The sequence below is a fragment of the Mauremys reevesii genome, linkage group 10 (genome assembly GCF_016161935.1).
Source record: "Mauremys reevesii isolate NIE-2019 linkage group 10, ASM1616193v1, whole genome shotgun sequence".
NCBI lineage: Eukaryota > Metazoa > Chordata > Testudines > Geoemydidae > Mauremys > Mauremys reevesii.
The window spans coordinates 9,024,453-9,044,824 of NC_052632.1; the positions used below are offsets into that span (position 1 = coordinate 9,024,453).

Sequence of the window (20,372 nt, forward strand, 5' to 3'; positions counted from 1 at the left end):
CTCTCCCAGCGCTGTCCGTACTCCACCTCCCTGTGGGGAATACCGGACAGCGCTGGGAGCCGCGCTCCCCGCGCTGGGGCTTTGACCACACTGGCGCTTTGCAGCGCCGCAATTTGCAGCGCTGGAGAGGGTGTGTTTTCACACCCTGCTGCAGCGCTGCAAATTTGTAAGTGTAGCCAAGCCCATAGCTACAATGCTCTGGGCTGTGAAAAAATTCACACCTTTAGCACCGTAGGTAGGTCAACATAATCCCTGTCTAGATATGGCGATGTTGACAGAAGAATTCTTCCATTGACCTACCTACCTACCGCTTCTTGGAGAAGTGAATTACCTACATCAATGGAAAAAAACCCTTCCATCGATTTAGGAAGCGCCTAAGCTATGGCACTACAGGGGCAGAGCTGTAGCATCGTTGTGCTGCTGTAATGACAGTAGTGTAGACACATCCTAAGAAGGTAATTAGATTTTGCACTGACATCCATTTCTTTTAAAGATCTCCTTTCTCTTTTCAGTGATTTTATTTTCTCATTGTTTGTTATCCCCTCCTCCCTATGTCAGAAAATAGATGGATTTACTTGCCTTTTCCCCCCAAGACCTTCCTTTATTTTTGGCTGTCTAGTTTCTTGGGTACTAATTTTTTCCTCATTTGGGTGTTCCAGCAAAGTCGGCAGCTTCTTGACAGAAAGTCATTGATGTCAAATCCCTCAGTATTTTAGTTATGTTTGCCTTGTGGTTAATATGTGGGTCTCTGTCTTTCCCTAACGTGACTGTATTTTTTTGCCCACGCGTTCTGTGTTTTTATTCTCTTTTTCAAAGTAAATGTAGGACCGTGCTTTTCAGACTGTCAAAGAGCGAATCTTAACACATCCTGTAAACATGGTGGTAGGTAAGGTCACTCCTTCTGGTTGTTTGATGTCAGGATGTGTTCTTGCATCAACACATGAATTTGTAGTTTACTTCCAGTCTCACTGCTTTTTGTCACAAGTGCAAATGTTCTCTAATTCAAGAGCGGGGATCGTTGTTCTTTTATGCTGGTCCAAAGGTTTATTCTCTGCAGTGAAATAAGGAGATGAACGATGACTCTACCAAAGCACAGCAAACAGGCCTAGTGACTTCTCCAGTGATACTCGTTGTCAAAGAGACGGTGTGTGTGCTTTTGTTTGCTATGAAATTCTCCCATTTCATGCTGTAGACTTACTAAGAGCTTGTCGCTACCAACACTTCGTTCACAGCAAGCTGGGATGTAAATCTACCCTGTACCAACCTGCCATGCATTACGTCACCATGTGGCACCTGCTGCCACCTCGCACTAAGTTACCTGGTGTGCCGTGATCTACTCAGCTTTGAAATGGGAGTAGGTCAGAGCACACTAGGGAATTTCTAGAGCTCGGCAGCAGTGTAGCACATGGCAGGCTAGTGCAAGGTAGATTTGCCCCGCAGTTTGCCTTTGGTCATATAGACAAGCCCTGAGTTGAGTTAATCACGTGGGGCGTGTTGCTTGATAACACAGGTAGTCCTTTCCTTGTCTTCATACTTGTGCTACGGTTTGCCTGCCTTATATATGCAACCTGAGAGTCATTAGGGTTTTGGAGAATCTAAGGCCATGTGTACACTAGTACTTGTGTCGGCAAAACTTTTGTCGCTCAGGGGTGTGAAAAGAACACTTGCCGAACCCCACAAGTTTTGTTGAGCTGGTTTTATTATGTTGACGCAAGAGCTCTCTCTCGTTAGCATATCGCGGTTACACAAGTGCTCTTCCAGAGGCGCAGCTTTGCCGCTGTAAGCTTGGCCTTAGTGAACTCCTTACAAATTTCATCCAGCCTCTGCCAATAGGTTTCAAAACCGAATGTGCCCACAGTTGTTTGGCATGTAGCTCTGATGAACTCTTTGATATGGCTGAATGTTCTAAGACTATTTATTTCATAGTGAGCTATTTCTCTGATCTAATATGTTTCCTAATTGACGGGGCACTTCTTCCGCTCATAATGCCCACTCCTTGATTGGGAATGTGTTGAAATTATTGCCTCACTGTAGTAATTTGATATAGACCCAGCACTGACCTAGTAATAGAAGATCATTGTGTAAGTGGTATAATGTGAGGTATGGTACAATGAAGGAAATATTTCTGGTGTAGATTCTTCCCTGATTTCTCTCCCCACCACCTCACTCTTTCGGTGTTCTGTTAATTCAAATCTAAATCAAGAACGCTTGATGGATTAGGATTGGAGCATTTGGAAACGGTCATCCTGTTTACGTGGTCTGTGTTCCTGTGTAGAACAAAGACCCAAATCCCAAACTGAAGAACACGTGACACCTCTGATGTGTAATGGTGATGTGTGACAGCTAGATTCATTCTATTGTGTACACCGTGTCTCCATGTTGACAACTATACTGACAAAAAAAGGCCTGTCTGCACTGTCAATTCTAAAACGTGAAACAAAGGAAACTGCAGGATCATTGCAGTAGATCACTCATTGTTTTTTAATTCAATACATAGATTACTACAAATGTTCGTTTTATTTCCATAGTTCCATAGGTGCACGTGCACTTTACAGACAAAATTAAAAAGCTCCCTTTTCTGGGACACACACTTACTATTTTCTGTATCTTTTAGATGTCCTCTGTTGTGCTAATAGAATGCTCATGTTCCTTTGCCCACCACTTCCCTTACAAAATGAAGAAGCTGTTAACAGACTTCTCTCAAAAGCCAAACATGTCCAGTGACTGATTGTTGCTAGTAAAACACAGAACAATGCAAGAAAATCAAGCCACTAGTGTACACTGGTTAACTTTAGCTCCCATTCTGTGTTGAGATGCTCCTTGGGTTGCTAATTTGCAAAGCTGCTTAGTGGCCTCATTTCAGTGCACACCTGCACTAGATGGTGCTGATTTTACTCAAATCATAAGGTTGGTCAGTTAGAGACCTCATTACAGATAGGCTTGAGAAACGGTGGGGAAATGACGTCCGTAAGGGCACACCTGTTATCTTCCACAGTTTTTAGTTTATCCCTGGTTTGCCTCCTCAACACAGTAAATTAAGCAGCCTTTAATTGCTTTCATCCTAACCAGAAAATTAAAAACTGGACCTTGGAGCTGTACAATTCATGTCCTTTCAGATTTTTGTGGGGGGAGCTTTTAGACCGGTACCATCTGATTTTATTCTGAGCCTCTAAAGCAGGCTTCAGCATCACCATCATTAACTATGGACCCGGTTTGCTCATGTAACAACCTTGGGCACATTTTTGCCATTCAAAACATTGACCTCAGTGGGGCCTGCACAGTGGAAGGTTGTGCATGTTTATCTTGGGTAAGAACTTGAGCCTTGGATAGCTCGGGTCTGTTTCCAAAGCAGTCAGAACTGGAATGTGCTGGACATATAGTAGATTCAGATAAAGAATGAAGTCCATCTAGTGGCTTCCTTATTCTTTCATTTGTATATTCTATCTGTAAGCTGAGTAGATGCATATTTTCTGACTTAAAATTTTCTCTGCCTTCCCTGACCGTCAGTTGAGAAGTTTAATACATTAAAACGACCTGTTTCTACATATTGCCCTTTGTTCTCTGCAGACCGGACCGGAAGCGCAGGGATGTGTTCCGAATCGCAAACACCACTCTTGCCAGTAGGAACAAGAACACAACGGTGCCAGATCACTTCGCCAATGTGTCTGATGTGGAGGAGAGCGAGATGGAATATCCATTCTATGAGAGCAAAGTGGAGGGCCGGGAAAGGACGCTCATCTCCCACCTCCAGCCTTTTACTCTTTACCGTATTGATATTCACAGCTGCAACCATGAAGCAGAGACACTTGGGTGCAGTGCTTCCAACTTTGTCTTTGCAAGAACCATGCCTGCAGGTACGATCTCCAGAGTTTCAAACTTTACGTTTCGTTTTCTGGGCAGTAACGTGCATCTTAGATACACACAGGGAGAGAGAGCTTTGAAAACCAAATATAAAATAATAGGGTTTTTTCAGGATTTTTTTTTTTGGGTGCAAAAAATAAACATTGTTTTTAAAGTGAGAGTTATGTAAAATGTTATCTTACTGGATCAACACCTTCTATTAGTCCATAAACTCCAGGGTCCAGCTTTGGCACTGCTCACTGCTGCAGAGGAAGGCAAATAATCCCCATTGTCTGCCCAGATAACTCTGCAAATCTGTCGACAGGTGCAGGGAGGGAGTGGAAATGGTTTCCTGAGCCCCTCGGACACCCTGATGCAGGAGGATTGAGTATACCTTTCCTGACATGCTGTAGTCCATAGATATTTGTTCGCAGTTTCTAATCAGTTCACTTTGGCCTGGTCACAGATGTTTGAGTTTTACTTGTGTGAGTGTTTGCCATGAAAACAAAATGTTTCCTCTGCCACGGAATGCTCGTGCACTCCTCCAGTCTGGGTCTGGAAACAATATTGTGTCACTTTTCATGACCAATCGCACACAACTAGCCTATCTCAAATAAGGAATACTGGGTACTCTCACAACTGTTTGTAAGCACTGGAGTAAGGCTTCCACTTAGACAGATTGCTCATCTCCTGAGAAGAAAAGACCTTATTTCAGTATAAACCCATATGCAGCCATAACTCCAGATGTCTGGTTTCTTTTTGATGCAAAATGGTAGTGGTTTGGCTTTCTGGAAGGAAATGTTATCATAATCCAGAGCCAACCATTGTCTGTACAATGCAGAGGTATTGTTTATTTCAAGTAAGTAGGAAAATCCATGAGCTCAGGGGAAAGGAAACAAACATTCCTAAATTCTTAGCCTGTGAATTCTCAGAATTGAGGACCTTTGTGATCATGTGGGCTTTTGAACCTAGTGCATATATTGCTTGACTGGACCAGTATTCATAGTCCCCAGACAGCCTGCTGAATAATTTTGGAAACCAAAAGCACTGGGGATAAGGCAAAGAGCACTGATGTCTCTCCATCATAAACTGGGACTGCACACATTGCAGATACTGTCCCTACACTGACAATCCAGACACTGTGACAATGGAGCCTGTTTTGACCTCCGTGCAGACCCCAACCTGTGTCTGTGTTTCTGACAAGCCTCTGTCTGTGCATCCTGTGACGTGGACACTATACTGCAAGTAGCTCTGCAGAGATGCAACACCTAATGCTGCTACTTTGGGCCTTCTCCAGCCATTAGATCAGAATGACTTTCACTCACTACCATGGAGAGTACTGTGGAGGTCTGAAGAAAGAACCAGTCACTAATATACTAAGTTCTTCAGCCTGTACTTCGTATTAGATCACTTACTTATTGTGTCCTGATGTTTTTAGGCCTATGCACTGCATCAGCTGTAACAGTATTATTCAGGCAATACTAATCTCTCCAACAAGCCTTCAAGTGCTTACTCCTTGCTCTCTGGGGATTTGAACAGTATTTATTGTGCTGTTCTGGCGCCTCTGGAGTAGTTAGGAATTTTGTTTTTTGATCTCTTCACCTAGCTTCGTCCAGCAGTTGTCTCAGATTCAGACAGGCTGCAGTGCTGTTTGCGTTACATCGACTCTTGTAATTATTTTGTAGAAGGAGCAGATAACATTCCAGGAACAGTAACGTGGGAAGGCAAAGAAGATAATGCCATCTATCTGAAGTGGTCAGAACCTGTAAGCCCTAATGGATTGATACTGATGTATGAAATCAAATATGGGCAGCACGGAGAGGTGAGGATTGGTCAAAGACATGTTTGTTTGAGGGAGGAGGAGGGGTTCTGTTGGAACTAATCTCACGTGTAGTTTGTCCTTTGTCTGGTCAACTCCGACCAGCAGTAGAGGGTCAGACTGATTCAATACTTGGATGGAAGTCCCATTGAAATACCCTGGTGTGAATACAGTAGTCTTTGGTTTGTTTTGTTTTTTGAATCGGTATTTATTGAACAGCTTAACGCACGGTATAAGGGTCTCGGCGACTTAAAGCTGAGGTCCTGGGCACGTGTGGTTATTGAAACTCATGTGCTACGTTTCACAAGACTCAGAGCATTACCTTCCAGTGCCCCATGCTAAATTCATCTCCTACATTAGTAAGCGTTGGTGTGCATTGTTTAAAAAAAATTATTACTTGATTTCATTCTGGATGAGCCCACATTTTCTAGGTGGGAGGGTGATTTTTGTTTGTCTAAAGTTTGTAGAGTGCTTTGGGATCCATGTGCCTAGGAGATGCTTTATTAATGAGATCACTCATTTTAAAGAAAATAAAAAGCACCTTTAGGATTTAATACTTAAAATACAACTAAATTTTGTATTCTTCCCAAGCTTTCCCAAATTTCCCCCTTTTTAGTTCTCCCGTTAAGCTGAATACTTTTAAAAAAAAATAAAGGTGCTTTGCTTTTTAGGGTAGACTTTGATATAGTTATGAACAGATTTTAATACTAAATAGTACAGATACAGCACAGTGGTCAGTATTGATGTAACTATTTGCTATTTGCTAAAGCAAAATAAGCAAATTTGTAAGGGCAGTCATTGTATAGCAACAAGTTTTCCCGTTATTTTAATAGTGCTGTTAGCAGCAGCGTTCATCCAAGGATTTGTAGATACTGAGTCTTGCAACATATCTCTTGAGACAATTTCTAAGTATTATGCCAAATTTACAGGTGGGTGAAGATTTAAGTGACTTGTCCAGCAGCTGTGGCGGTACTTGAAATAGAAACAAGGAATCCCGCCTCTCAGTCTCTATTTCTAGCCAATATGTTACAATCCTTCCCTTGTTTTATTTGCTTTTACCATTGTTGGATTCCAAATATCCTTAAATTGCACAAAGGGAGAACTGTTCTGATTTTAGTTGAAGAAACAAGTTTAAATCATGAATGTGATGCAAAGCCCAGCAAAATCTGTGACCTTACTGAGTTCCTGACAATTACAAGTATAAAAATATTTACATGTAGTACAAGCCGTTCTTCTTCTTTCAGGAGAAACGGGAATGTGTTTCTAGACAGGAATACAGGAAGTTTGGAGGAGCCAAACTAACTCATCTAAACCCTGGAAACTATTCTGCCAGAGTTCAGGCCACCTCTCTAGCTGGAAATGGATCATGGACTGAACCAGTGTCTTTCTATGTACAACCCAAACGTAAGAGGAATTTTATAGGTTGCGTCAAACTATCTATGGTTACTAACTTACTTCCTGAGTTATCTCACTTATTCCTGTTGTTTGCATGCATGATTGGGACTTCAAACATCCTTCTTAAGTTCTCCATATACTTCCTCAGTTGTGCATGTTTCTGTGGGAGCTGTTCTGCATTCTCTTCATTGGAAAGTGCATATGAATGAAAAGTACCTTTTGAGACTAGGTCCTGTTCTGTTTTGCATATGTATACACATGTATAGGCTAGTGTGTCTACACATTAATAATAGTAAATGTCCCTGTGGTATACTAATCTTGGGTGAAAATGTACTGCTAGGAATAATCATGCAGCAGTATTATGAATTGGAATCTGGAACCCATGTGGTAATATGGAATACCTATCGCGTGCATTAATGTGATACAAGAACCCGAGTTTATATGCATGGAACTTTGTTACAATTTCATTTTTAGCTGTTTTTTTCCTACTATGGAACTCAAGTGGCATTTTGACAGAAGATCAGCATATTGACGCAAGAGGAGGTAGTGATACTGGAAATGAAGCAATTGTTTACCAATTTGTTTCTGTGTAAAACAAGTTCCACCCAGTGCTTTTATGGCTACCATAAACATCTCATCTTATTCTTCTACATCTGCACGTCTTACTTTTGTTTCTGCTTATTTGCAAAGCAGATACATTTATTTCCCTCAGTATAGCCAGGCAAAATACCCATGTGTCCTCTTCTCCCATTTGTAATAAAACAAATTTTGATAGAATTTTGAGGTGAAATTGGAGCAACAAAATTTGTGTGCATGCTGTCCTTATTTATAGATGTGTATATATAGATTTAAAAGGATAAGCATGCATTAATCATTTAAAGAAGAACATCAGACCATAAACATACCTAGTCAAACCAAAACTCAATTAAACAGAACACTGCTCTTTTACAATCTTAATGCTGTCCTCTTTCTCAGATTTCTGATTCTCTAGTCATTTATTGTTAGGGAATCTTCCTGAAGAAATTTCTACACTTCAGACAAACTGAATTTTCTCATTTTGCACTATGACAATATCTTGTGTAGGCTGAAAACGCTCATGGTGGTAGAAATTCAATAGCAACGGAAGAATTCTGTTTTCTTGTCTATTTCAGCGGCAGACTATGGGAATTTCCTGCACTTGATAATTGTGCTCCCCATTGCGGTGCTGCTAATCGTTGGAGGTTTGCTAATAATGCTGTACGTCTTTAACAAAAAGAGGTGAGATCTTGCGTACACTCGTGAATAAACTGGGAGGAAATGTTCATTTTGAACTCAATGCCCAAAGGGAAAGTTTGAATTTGAAACCAAAGCGGTGTTTGGAGGACCATACAGGATAGACTAAAGCAATTTTTTCTCTTATCCGGAGATGATGTTTCAAGTTACTAATGAGCATCTGTCTGCTAAGGGAGTTGTGGAGAGGCTTTTCATTACCATGCTGAGCTTGAGAGGAGGGAAAGTGGGAGTGGGATGGTCTTTTGGGGACGTATCTCCATTGGGACAATGATAGCAAAAATAGAACCTTATAGTCTCTGGTTTAGCCAACTATTTGAATCACTTTGGAAACGACAAAACCTTATGTGCTGGACAGATTATACTTGGTATTTCATATCTCGGTAGCCTCTTCACAACTGCTGAACATTTTTTAATGAAGAAAAGGAAAATTTAGAATTTGCACCAACGTTTAAATAAGCTTTGGCTGTTTTTTGCATGTAGAGATTTACGTTAATCCCTTCTCCCACCTCAGATATAGAGGCACTCCTCGGACTTACGACACAATTGGTTCCTGAAAATTGCGTCGTAAGTTGTAACTCGGAACCGCAATCCACTCTATTGCGGGACCGAGCGTCATAAAGTCGAAACCAATTGCCGTAAGTCGAATCAGGGTGTCCATTCAGAAAAGTCGTAAGTGCCGTTCGTCATAAATCGAACATCGTAAAGTCAAGGACTGCTTGTATTTCCTGAAAATGCTTATCTTCACTTTACACATAGCATTTACCAAATCTCTATCTGTACCAGATCGATAGTTTTTAGTGGCACTGTTTATTCTGGCATTATAGGTTTGCTGATTAACACCCCTCTCTCACCCAACCTTTATCTTGTACAAACCTTGCCAGCTCATCCCAAGCCTGCTCCAGCCCAGGGAATGAAATGTTTGGTCACGTTATCTGCCAGAACTGGACCATAAAATAGGTTGCATGTAGCATGTTTCCTAAAATCAAGAATATCCCAAACCCACCTAATCTCCTGCAGGTTGGGAAGCATGGAGTCCCAAGAGTGATCCTGAGCACAAATCTCCTGCATGGCACATCATCATATAATCAGTCCTGGGGGAAGAGCTTTTGGATACTTTTCTAAAAGATATGCTCTAGGAATCATTTTGGGGAAGTTGCATGGCCTGTGATATATGGGGGAGGCAGACTAGATCACAGTGGTTCCTTCTGGCCTTGGAATCTGTGTTTACATTCACCCATAAAAAGAAATGTGAGAACCTAGCATGTTACAGCCTTTCATATTCATTCTTCTCTGGTGCAGATATGGTGTAAAGAGGACTGGAACGGAACTGGGGAAGGGGGCTGGGGAGGGAAGGGGTCTCCCATGAAGACTGTTCAGGCCATTTTCTAAGTTGGTATGGCCTGTGTTGGCATATGCAGGCAGAACAAGAACTCTGTTAGATTAACAAAGTCAGTTCCTCTCTCATCTTGTCCGAAAACCCCTCCACATGCCACATGTAAGAAGCAACAGGACAGGTGGTGGAGCAAATAGTGAAAAAGCCAAGGAAGAGGAGGATTGGAAATGTTAGTTGTGTTTTTAAGGATGAAAAAAAATACATCTAATGTTTTAACAGGAACAGTGACCGACTAGGCAATGGAGTGCTTTATGCTTCTGTGAACCCTGAGTACTTCAGTGCTTCTGATGGTAAGTGTGGCCTTGAGCTTCTGATGCTTTTACTTTAATATATTCTGTTGTGTGAGATCAGGTCAAGCCCCATTTTGAAAGTTGCAGAGATATAATAGCACACAATCAACCTAAATCTCAGCTTGCTTTACCTATATTGCTCACATATCGATATTCTGTCAGTGGAAATGTATAATGCCACCACGGTTAATAAACTGAAACAATATTTTTTAAAAAAAATTTTAATGTCTTCTTGCAGTTTGTTCAGTCAGTCAAACTAGACAGAGCAGTTTCACTTTTGGATTCTCATCCGCTCGTCTAGTGTTACTGTTCAGTTGTTTAACTGAAATGAAAAATAATTCATGAAAACCTCTCTTTGATAGTGGGCTATATAAGCCTCTGATGTTTTAAAACAAACCTAAATACTAAAACTAGTTGTTGTTACTCCTTTATTAAACTGCGGGCCCTTCGAATTTGTAGAACGATAAGACAGTCAAAAGATGTTTCACATTTGAAGATGCATCCACACACTTCTGTGAGCCATCAGACACTTCACGGGTGGAAATTGTATGTGGAAACAAGTAAATATGTTAACATAATCTAAATCCCTTTGTGTTCATATCCTGTAATATAAAGAAAGAGGGTTGTTCTCTAGCTGATGAAACAATTTTTTAGTGCTAGTTTCAACTTGATTTTATATAGTTGTAACTGTTCTTAAATTCTCATTTCAAAATATAGCGAGATATTTGTATTCTGGTAGCACCTAAAAACCCCAGCTGAGATGAGGACCCCATTGTGTTAAGCACTGTGCCATCAGACTGTGAGATATAGCCCTTGCCCCAAAGTCAGATACTGTATTGGGCTTTTAGGGCCCCCTTGGTCCCTTTTGCCGTGTATATGGCCTGCAGTTAGGGGGCTGAGGACCTCATCTTTTAAAGATGGGGAGAGGTTAGAAGGGGCATCATAGTGACTGCCGGTCATGACTTTAAAATAAATAAATAAATTTGAGAAGTCCTGCTTCGGATTTAAGTTCCATTTGCTTCAAGTGAAATATTTGCAGCTGTAAGTAGCACAACTCCTCCCCGCTCCATAAGAAACCCCATCAAGATTTTCATAGAACTTGAGGGAGGCCATTTAAAAAAAAAAGATTTCTGTAGCTCTAGGCCAGGGGTCGGCAACCTTTGGCACGTGGCCTGCCAGGGTAAGCTCCCTGGTGGGCCGGGCCGGTTTGTTTACCTGCCGTGTCCGCAGGTTCGGCCAATCGTGGCTCCCACTGGCCACGGTTCGCTGCTCCAGGCCAATGGGGGCTGTGGGAAGTGGCGCAGGCTGAGGGATGTGCTTTACAACTCATGTTTTGTATACTGAATTTGCACAGAGTTGTTTCCTAGTCATTTTCCATTATTTAAGCACCATAGTTATGCTTCCTTTTCTCCACCACAGTCGCCATCCTTTAAGATTTGTGTATCCTTTAGGCTGGTAACAATCAAGTAATCACAATCCTAGATAGCACTGAAACTGGCCATGAAATTGACGGCCTCTGCTAAAGGTCATCTCAGGCGAGCTAGCTTGATAGTCATGATGGCAACACAAAGCACTGACATTATTAGGGATTGTAGCTTGTTCCTTTGACTGCTACGGCTGGGGTTTCTGCAAAGAGGGAAGAAAAAATCTTGAGTCTTTAGGTGCTATATAAAAACCTACGGTAGGTAAACTGTCTGGGAAAGAACATGGAAACAATTGCATATGTAGTTTGATACTTATGTCCTCATGCTGTGTGCAGTTTGCTACTCATAATTCATGGTTGGGGGGTTTTATCTTGAAGCCACAAGTCTTCTCCCCATTTCCACAACTGTGTGTGGAATTTCATTGTCTGTTCTCTCACACTCTAGTGTATGTTCCGGATGAGTGGGAAGTGCCCCGTGAGAAGATCACCATGTGCCGGGAGCTTGGGCAGGGCTCTTTTGGAATGGTTTACGAGGGAATAGCTAAGGGAGTGGTGAAGGACGAGCCAGAAACTAGAGTGGCCATCAAAACTGTCAATGAGTCTGCAAGCATGCGTGAACGGATAGAGTTCTTAAACGAGGCCTCAGTCATGAAGGAGTTCAATTGTCATCATGTGGTAAGTTGCTTGAAATTGAGCATAGCTTCCCTTAACGTAACTATAGTTACTGGCATGATGGTATCAGGTGCCAGGCTTGATTGACTCCATGATACCAAGAGTCAAGACCTCCTTAAGGCAGCATGCTAAAGGAAAGTGCTTCCTCATCACACGGCTCTCACGATGTGCGTCATGATAATGCGTTAATAGGGATGGCCGCTGCCACAGAGTTGGGATCAAAATCTTTTTGAAACTCTTCCCAAGATTTGTGGGTGTTGGTTCCAGACAGGGGCCACTCCTAGTTAATAACTGGGCTTTTAATTGGTTAATAATTTCCCTAGTAATAATTAACATATCTGCTGGGTAATCTTAACTTTTCCCTTCAGGTGCGGCTGCTTGGAGTCGTCTCTCAAGGCCAACCAACACTGGTTATCATGGAGCTCATGACACGCGGGGATCTCAAGAGTTACCTGAGATCTCTGCGGCCAGACACAGAGGTGAGCATGTAGGTTGGGGTTTTTTTCCTCCACTTGCAAGAAAAGGTAATGAGTTCAACACACCAACTTGCCCATGCTGTCAGTCTCCTGCCTTGTTGGGAGCAGCTGTCCTTGTCAGTGGTTTCTGATGTAAACCTTCCTCCCGGACATTGGCCCAGTTACGTGTATTGGCTTGGCACAGCTGCTGAGCCTCAGTGGTCTGTGCTTTAGTACACAATACCCTTGGCTTTCTGATGCGTAGGTTAGCAGCTTTCTGCAGACCTTTTTGTGTGTCTCATTTTCATCGTATCTTCTTTCCTCCACCCCATTTATTTTAAAGGTCGTGGGCCTGTCTTTGTTAAATTACACATTATTTAAAAAGAGACCATTGCAGAAATCCAGGACTAGCTCCAGTTCACTCCTCGTGTTAAAGCCAACTGGTATCTTCATTGTGTCCCATAATTTCCCTCATTCTTTTTTCTTTTTAATCTGTGAACTAAGTGTGGTGCCTAGTTTACTTGCCCTGCTGCCACTAACCTTCATTACTAGCTATAATAGGAGGCCAGTAACTGAGCAATCAGCTTCATCAATTCATTGCTCTCTTTTCCGGGGTGTTCATGCCCAGGGCTCTTCAGAACCTTCCCTGAGTTCCTGCTACTCTTTGCTCACTCCCCTGTGTCCAACCTGTGCCTTTAAGGAGTTAAATACTTATACAGAATGAAATTTATCTTCTTTCTCGCAATTATCTTTTTTTCTCTTTGAGCTCTGTTAATAAAACTCCAGCTGTTCTGTGATCTGCTGCTCCTTATGCCAAAAGAGCTGTTTTCACGGGGATAGTAGAATGTGTACAATAGCACACTTCTGTCCCACCTCTGTGTCACTAAGTGCCTGTTTTTCAGGTTTGAATTAAGTTTTCTTGCCTAATCTGACTCTTGATAAAGCTGCAGAACAGGACAATCATTTTAAAAATGCACGAGCAGGGTAATTGCTCTTGAATGAAGCCCTACATGCTGCCCCTTTGTTTTTGACATAAATTATGAATGAGCACTTTGCAATAAACACTAATATTTAGTCATGCTCATGTTTAATATTCAGCCCTGTCAGTCTAATAGATAAAATCACTCACGTACATTACAGGGTCCGAAAGGTTAGGAAAGAACGTTAGAGGTCACTTCCTGCTCAAATTAAAGTTGACCGTGTATAAAACGTGCTCAGCACTTTTCTGTGACCCTCAATTCCACAATGCAGCATTTGTGATGTAAATAATTTACAGCAACAGAGAGCAAACACCTGGTTTGTGTAAATGAAACTTAGTGTAAAACGAAGGGCATTTTATGAAACAAAAGGCGGGTTCTTTAAAAACACTGTTCTGTACCCCATCATTCAATGGGAATTTGTATTACATGAAGATTGGGCTAGCTTCTGACCACTGAGACCAAGGCTTTTTTATCAAGGTACAGGTCCTGGGTCATATTAGAGAGCTTATCAAGAGCGAAAGTAACGAAATTCAGTAGACTTTGGAGACAGGGAGCAGTGATGATATAAACAAGAGAATGACCGAAAAAGAGTATTGCCTAGTTTGTTTTTCTCTTCTGTATGCTGATTTATTGTTCCCCCCAACCTTGAAAAGTGATTGCTGCGAGCGGGAGGTGCTGGGACAGAGAGGGGAAGTTGCTGATCCACAGGGCTGCTGGCAGGCGGGAGGCGCTGGTGGGCGGGGGGTGGGGGGGAGCTGATGGGGGGGCTACCGGCCCACCCTCGTTCCAAGCCCCCACAGCCAAACAACACTGTAATCAAACATTGCGCAACTTTAAATTAGTATGTTTCTCTAATAGATCAGCAATGAAACAATGTTAACCAGGACGATGTTAAGTGAGGAGTTACTGTATCTTACAATGCTTCTCATACTTAACTAATTGTTCTGGAGAGATGCAGTGGATTGGCTCCTTCCTGACTTACTGCCACAAGTTCTTGAGCCACTGATTTCACCACACAGTCATGGCCCTTCCCCAAAGGGTTCCAGCTTACATTGGCCCTTGCTGTCAGTAGGTTATAATAATTGCATACCTTCAGATGGATGAATTTTTCCAGGTTTCCTTAGATCCATCCCTGTAGGTCCTTTGCTGTGAGAGCCGTTCCATTTAGGAATTGGGGAACTTGGAAGGGTTCCCAGAGAAGGAGTGGAGAGACTCATAATGATAAACATGTGACACACATTTTGAAAGTGCTGAACAATCATAATAAACCCAAACACCATCAACTATAGATAAGTATCATTAACACACCCACCCCACCCACACACTCAGTGAAAGTTTTTAGTGATTTGATCAGCTCAAGAGTTCTGCCTTCTACTTTCCTGCTCAACCCACTATCCAACACTGCTTATCTTGTAGCTGGAGGTATAAGTCTTAGTCAAATTTGCACTGGCAGATGTTAAACCACAGTGTGATGTGCTGAGGTATATGCAACCATCTCAAATGTTGCCCTCCAGCATAGTACAGCTAATAGCTATGGTAGTAAAAGCTGCATATACCTTTAGTTGATGATCATGAGCAAATCTATTTTATGAAAATTATCTGAATGGCTTTTTTTCCCCTTTTGCAGGAATATGTAAGTAATTCAAGAGGCGTCACGTCAGGAGAAATAATTTAACAGTATCTTGTAACATTTTCTGTTTTGTTTATGCTGATAGTAGCGCACTCAGTATAGAATTCCTTCAAACTTTTAGGAGAATTTTAATAGCAAAAATGACCCGTTTAAAGCAAAACTTGTTTGTATTCCCCAAAATAGAATGTGCTGCTATACAGGAGCTAATTGTAACCAAGCTTTATGTGGGTGGAGAGAGAAGACATGAGTTTCCCACTAAGCAGATGCTATGGTCTTCATAATCATAAGTTTTTGTTCAGACTGGTCCTGGTGTCGTGTCAGACTGACTTCTGCTGATCTGATGATGAAGAAATGCATGTTGCAGTTTTTGAAGTGGGAACAATTTCTTCCCTTCGCCTCACACTTCTGTCTACTTATTCTTGCTCAGAATAACCCAGGCCAGTCTCCTCCAACTCTGAAGAAGATGATTCAGATGGCAGGAGAGATTGCTGACGGCATGGCATACCTCAACGCCAACAAATTTGTGCACAGGGATCTCGCTGCAAGGAATTGCATGGTGGCTGAAGACTTCACTGTAAAAATTGGAGGTGCTTTTTCTTTCTTTGTTCCCCCCCCCCTTAAACTCAGATGAAACGGGAGTATAATCCTACGGTTAGCATTGAAAAAGGCACCTTAATTTCCTTAAATTGTTACTAAGCCAAGTATTTGATTCTGGGGGATGAATATGTTCCACCTGAGGACTCACTTAAATGTGCTCATAGTTAAGTCCATCTGAGTTTTCACTATCAGGGATTTGGTCCAAGTTCAACACTTACCTACTTGAGCTTTCTGGGAAGGAACAGCATAGTCTTTCATGAGCTCTGAACTAGAAGATATGAAAGGAAATTGAATTAGCTTTTGGGGGGAGAAGGGGTTTATCTCCAAAAAATAAAAACCACTTGAAGTCATGAGATAAAAGTGATTTGGTAAAAAGTGCAAGTTTCTTCTTGGATTTTTAGGGGGAAAAGAATCAGAGTTCAGCATACAAAGAGCCCAGCTTGTCATCATGTAGATATATTGAAAAAATAATTTTGCTTATTTTATCTTGAGTGTGAATTTGTGCTGAACGTGATAAACTGAAGGCACTGGCCAGAGCTGTCCCTAGAGTAGGCAGGAACTGCTCTTGCTCTTCCATTGAGCTATGCAATGCTAGCCCTGACCCTACAGTACTCCTAGAACTCCTATAAACGCAATCACTCAAACCTACTCATGACCCAGTTCTGTTCCCAGAGAAATCAATGGGAAGATTCCTGTTGGTTTCAGTGAGAGTGAGACCAAACCCTGGGGGACCAGGTAGGGGTGGGGGTGTGTGTGTGTGTGTGTGTGTGTGTGTGTATATATATATATATATATATATATATATATATATATATATATATATATATATATATATATATATATATATATATGCAGTATATCTCCGATGAAGTAAACCATTATGCTCACAAATCACAAATACTTTGTGTTGAAGCAGTGATTCTTGGTTGGGCAAGTTCTTTGGGACATGTTAATTATCCTGGCCTGTAGACACATGCGTTTTATTCCCCTATCTTCCAGATTTTGGCATGACCAGAGATATCTACGAGACAGATTACTATCGGAAAGGAGGGAAAGGTTTGCTTCCTGTGCGCTGGATGTCCCCAGAGTCACTGAAGGATGGAGTCTTCACAACACATTCAGACGTCTGGTAACAAAACAGGGGCTTTTAAAAACAGTTTAGATACTCTTCTTCTAGCCTCCATCAGATTTTTATGGATAAAAACAAGCACCTAAGGTCTACTAAGTCTTCAAAGGCTCTGCTTTTTCCCCGCCTATTTTTCTGACCACGAGTCACTCGATTTATGCCGTCCCCATTGCAAATTGTCCATCCAAAACCCTTTATCCCATATTCTGTTCTCAGATGCATGTATAGCTCTCATTAAAAGGTGTCTGCCTGAGACTGAAGGTATAATCGGACATTGGAGAGGATATGTGCTTCCTTCAGGGATAGGGAATCAACCACTCACAGCAAAAATTTGTGGCCTCTTGACTACACTTACCCAGAAAAGCAACTTGGTCATTTCCAGTCCTCTTCCTCCTCTGAGAAAAGCATTGAAAGGTGTCAAATATACACTCAGATTCTTTGACCTGATTCTTATCAAATTCTTCTTTGTACGTAACTCTGTTTTCTTACATAGCAAGTACAGAAGCTAGAGTGCACTGACCTATTCTTTGGAATCATCCGTTATGTATTTTCCCCTTTAGTTTTTTCATACTGTTTCACTCCAATACTAAAAGATCCTTTAAAGAAAAAAAATTGCATAATAGCCATGCCCATGAAGTTAATAATAGAGCTGTACAGGGGAAATCAAAATATGCCTTTTAGAAAAAAAAAATACTCTGGGAATAACTTTTTTTTTTTCTTCTCAAAGGTTTGAGGATAGGTGCCCAGCTTCTGAAAGTAAATGGAGGGCTTGGCAAGATCATAATATGTACTGGCAAACCTACATTTCTAAGTCTTTCTTGTTTTCTCTGCCTTCCTAGCAAGAAGTTTTACAGCTGGTGTGTTACAGAATTGGCAGTTGATTGTCTCCAAATGTCTGGAAGTTGGTAGAAAAATTATTTAAGTAGTAAACTATATGGTTTTTAAACAGCTTGGACGTTTTGCAGTCAGTGGATTGCAGTTCTACGCAGCATCAGCTTTGAGTGAAAGTTTTATCATTGAAGTTATGACAAAGGAAAGCAAGAGGGTTTTTTTTGGCATAGATCATAACTTCTTTATAAAGCTACTAACCCTTCAACCTATGAAAATGTGTGTTGCTTAGAAATGACACTGACTGAATCCAGCCAAATCCTCTAACTACTGTAGGGAAAAGCAATCACTGTAAAAGTTAAATTTGCCATTTTAGCCGCGCGTTGTTGTACTTGCAGTAATAGTTGCATTCCTATAGCATCTTTTATTACAACTTAGGTACATAAATAGCACCCCTGAAAACAGCCTCCTCTGGGTAGAGGATGACAACCAGCTAACATGACAAAGGAGTGGATTGCTAGCCATCTTACTCTTATTACACACAAAAAAAAGTATTTTGGGACCAGTGAAGGCCTCACAGAGTAGACAGAACTTCAGTTTAATATATTGTCCATAAAACCTAACCACACCGAACTATCTAGAATTGAGCTGGTCTAGATTGAAGAGCAGAGCAACATGATTTTGACCTATTCTTATTGCCAACCAATAATTTCTAAATCCACCAGTGGTTCTCAGCTGTCACTTACATCAAGGAGTGACTATAGTTCATCAGTTCTTACACCTTGGTAAATAAATGATCCAGCTCATTCCACTAGCTTAGCTTTTCTCTTTAAAACTACCACTTAAACTGCATATTGCTTGAACAAAACCCAAATGACAGACAAAAATTCTAGACAAGACATGAATTTAATCATCAGAAGTAAATTAGTGCTCCAATACATGCAAACTGGCCGAGGTGTGTGCTCATGTGTTATCTAACTGCCACATATCAGTGTCCTTAGAAATACCACTTCAGAAAGTTTTATGAGTGCTTAAAATGCAGCCATTTCTGCCATTTAAACATCAGTGGCACAAAACTAGTGGGATAGCTCAGTGGTTTGAGCATTGGCCTGCTAAACCCAGGGTTGTGAGTTCAATCCTTGAGGGGGCCATTTGGGGATTGGTCCTGCTTTGAGCAGGGGGTTGGACTAGATGATCTACTGAGGTCCCTTCCAACCCTAATAATCTATGATTCTATGAAAACAAGTGTGTGATTCTTTACCACAGCAGTGTTGTGAGGAGCAGAGGGAGAATAGGCATCACTGTAGAGCTATATAATCCATTACTCAATCCAAAGCAAGGTTAAACAAACACTACTTCACTTCAACAGTGGCACAACCATGTAATCCCAAAACATAGGTATCTTAGCAGCAGCTGCAAAAGAAGAGGTGGAGGGGGAAAGCAAATCACCAAAGACGAGGCTGGAAAAGACCAAACTTAAAAAAAGATTATTTCTTTGGCATAACAGACTTCTGCTTGTAAAAATAGAAATTGTCATTTGTATGGTACCATACTACGGCTCTTACAAGAGGAACTTCAGAGCTTAGAAATATTCAGACATGGTGTTTATGTGAATGAGCATATTTCAGAATGCATAGCTTCTATTTCTCAATGCTTCTGGAGTTGGATCTTTGCTTCCTTGGAAAGAATTTTTGGGAGCTGATTACATATACTTTTCTGTAACTCCCTATTCAGTGTAAAAATTATGACACTCACCCAGAGAGAGAAATGACCTTTGGGGAATAGTTCATCACTGTTGGGCACCACATTTCAAGAAAGATCTGGACGAACTGGAGAAAGTCCAGAGAAGAGCAACAAAAATGATTAAAGGTCTAGAAAACATGACCTGTGAGGGCAAGCTGAAAAAAATGGGTTTGTTTAGTCCAGAGAAGAGAAAACTGAGAGGGGATATAACAGTTTTCAAGTATATAAAAAGTTGTTACAAAGAGGAGGGAGACAAATTGTTCTCCTTAACCTTTGAGGAGAGGACAAGAAGCAATGGGCGGTTTAGGTAGGACATTAGGAAAAACTTCCCAATTGTCAGGGTGGTTAAGCACCAGGATAAATTGCCTACGGAGGTTGTGGAATTTCCATCATTGGAGATTTTTAAGAGCAGGTTAGACAAACACAGTCAGGGATGATTAGATAATACATAGTCCTGCCATGATTGTAAGGGACTGGACTAGATGACCTCTTGAGGTCCCTTCCTGTCCTATGATTCTGTGAATATTTTTTACCTTTCTAAAATATTTCCTTCGGGATTATTTAATGTCTAATGCTAGAAACAACTTAAACGTTTTTCTAAATCCTCCTTTGCAGGTGTAATAGTCAAGATATGAAGGAATGGTTAAATATGGGGAATATAGTGGTGTGTGTCTGTGTACACAGCGTGTATCAATAGACTGAGTATATTTCATACCCGCACATTCAACCACACATATCCAAAATAATTAAATTCAACAGATTTAAACTTTTGAACATCTCAAAAGCATTGTAGCCCAACTTATCACTGTCATGAAATACTCAGTGTCTTGTTATTTGATCTGCTTGTGAGTAAAACAGCCATTCCAGTCTGTTTTAAATAACAGAGAGCAGACCAGATGCTATACATTA

At 41.2% G+C, this 20,372-nt stretch overlaps 1 protein-coding gene across 1 annotated transcript in view; it reads left to right on the forward strand.

Annotated features, from left to right (window-relative positions):
* The window catches only part of IGF1R (insulin like growth factor 1 receptor), a 260,419-nt gene that overhangs the window by 224,896 nt on the left and 15,151 nt on the right, over positions 1 to 20,372 (forward strand). Inside the window, exons 11-19 of the mRNA XM_039490284.1 lie at positions 3,568 to 3,854; positions 5,526 to 5,662; positions 6,904 to 7,063; positions 8,206 to 8,311; positions 9,939 to 10,009; positions 11,878 to 12,107; positions 12,473 to 12,583; positions 15,597 to 15,756; positions 16,766 to 16,895. Coding sequence (XP_039346218.1) covers positions 3,568 to 3,854; positions 5,526 to 5,662; positions 6,904 to 7,063; positions 8,206 to 8,311; positions 9,939 to 10,009; positions 11,878 to 12,107; positions 12,473 to 12,583; positions 15,597 to 15,756; positions 16,766 to 16,895 — 1,392 coding nt within the window. The remainder of the gene's footprint in view (positions 1 to 3,567; positions 3,855 to 5,525; positions 5,663 to 6,903; positions 7,064 to 8,205; positions 8,312 to 9,938; positions 10,010 to 11,877; positions 12,108 to 12,472; positions 12,584 to 15,596; positions 15,757 to 16,765; positions 16,896 to 20,372) is intronic.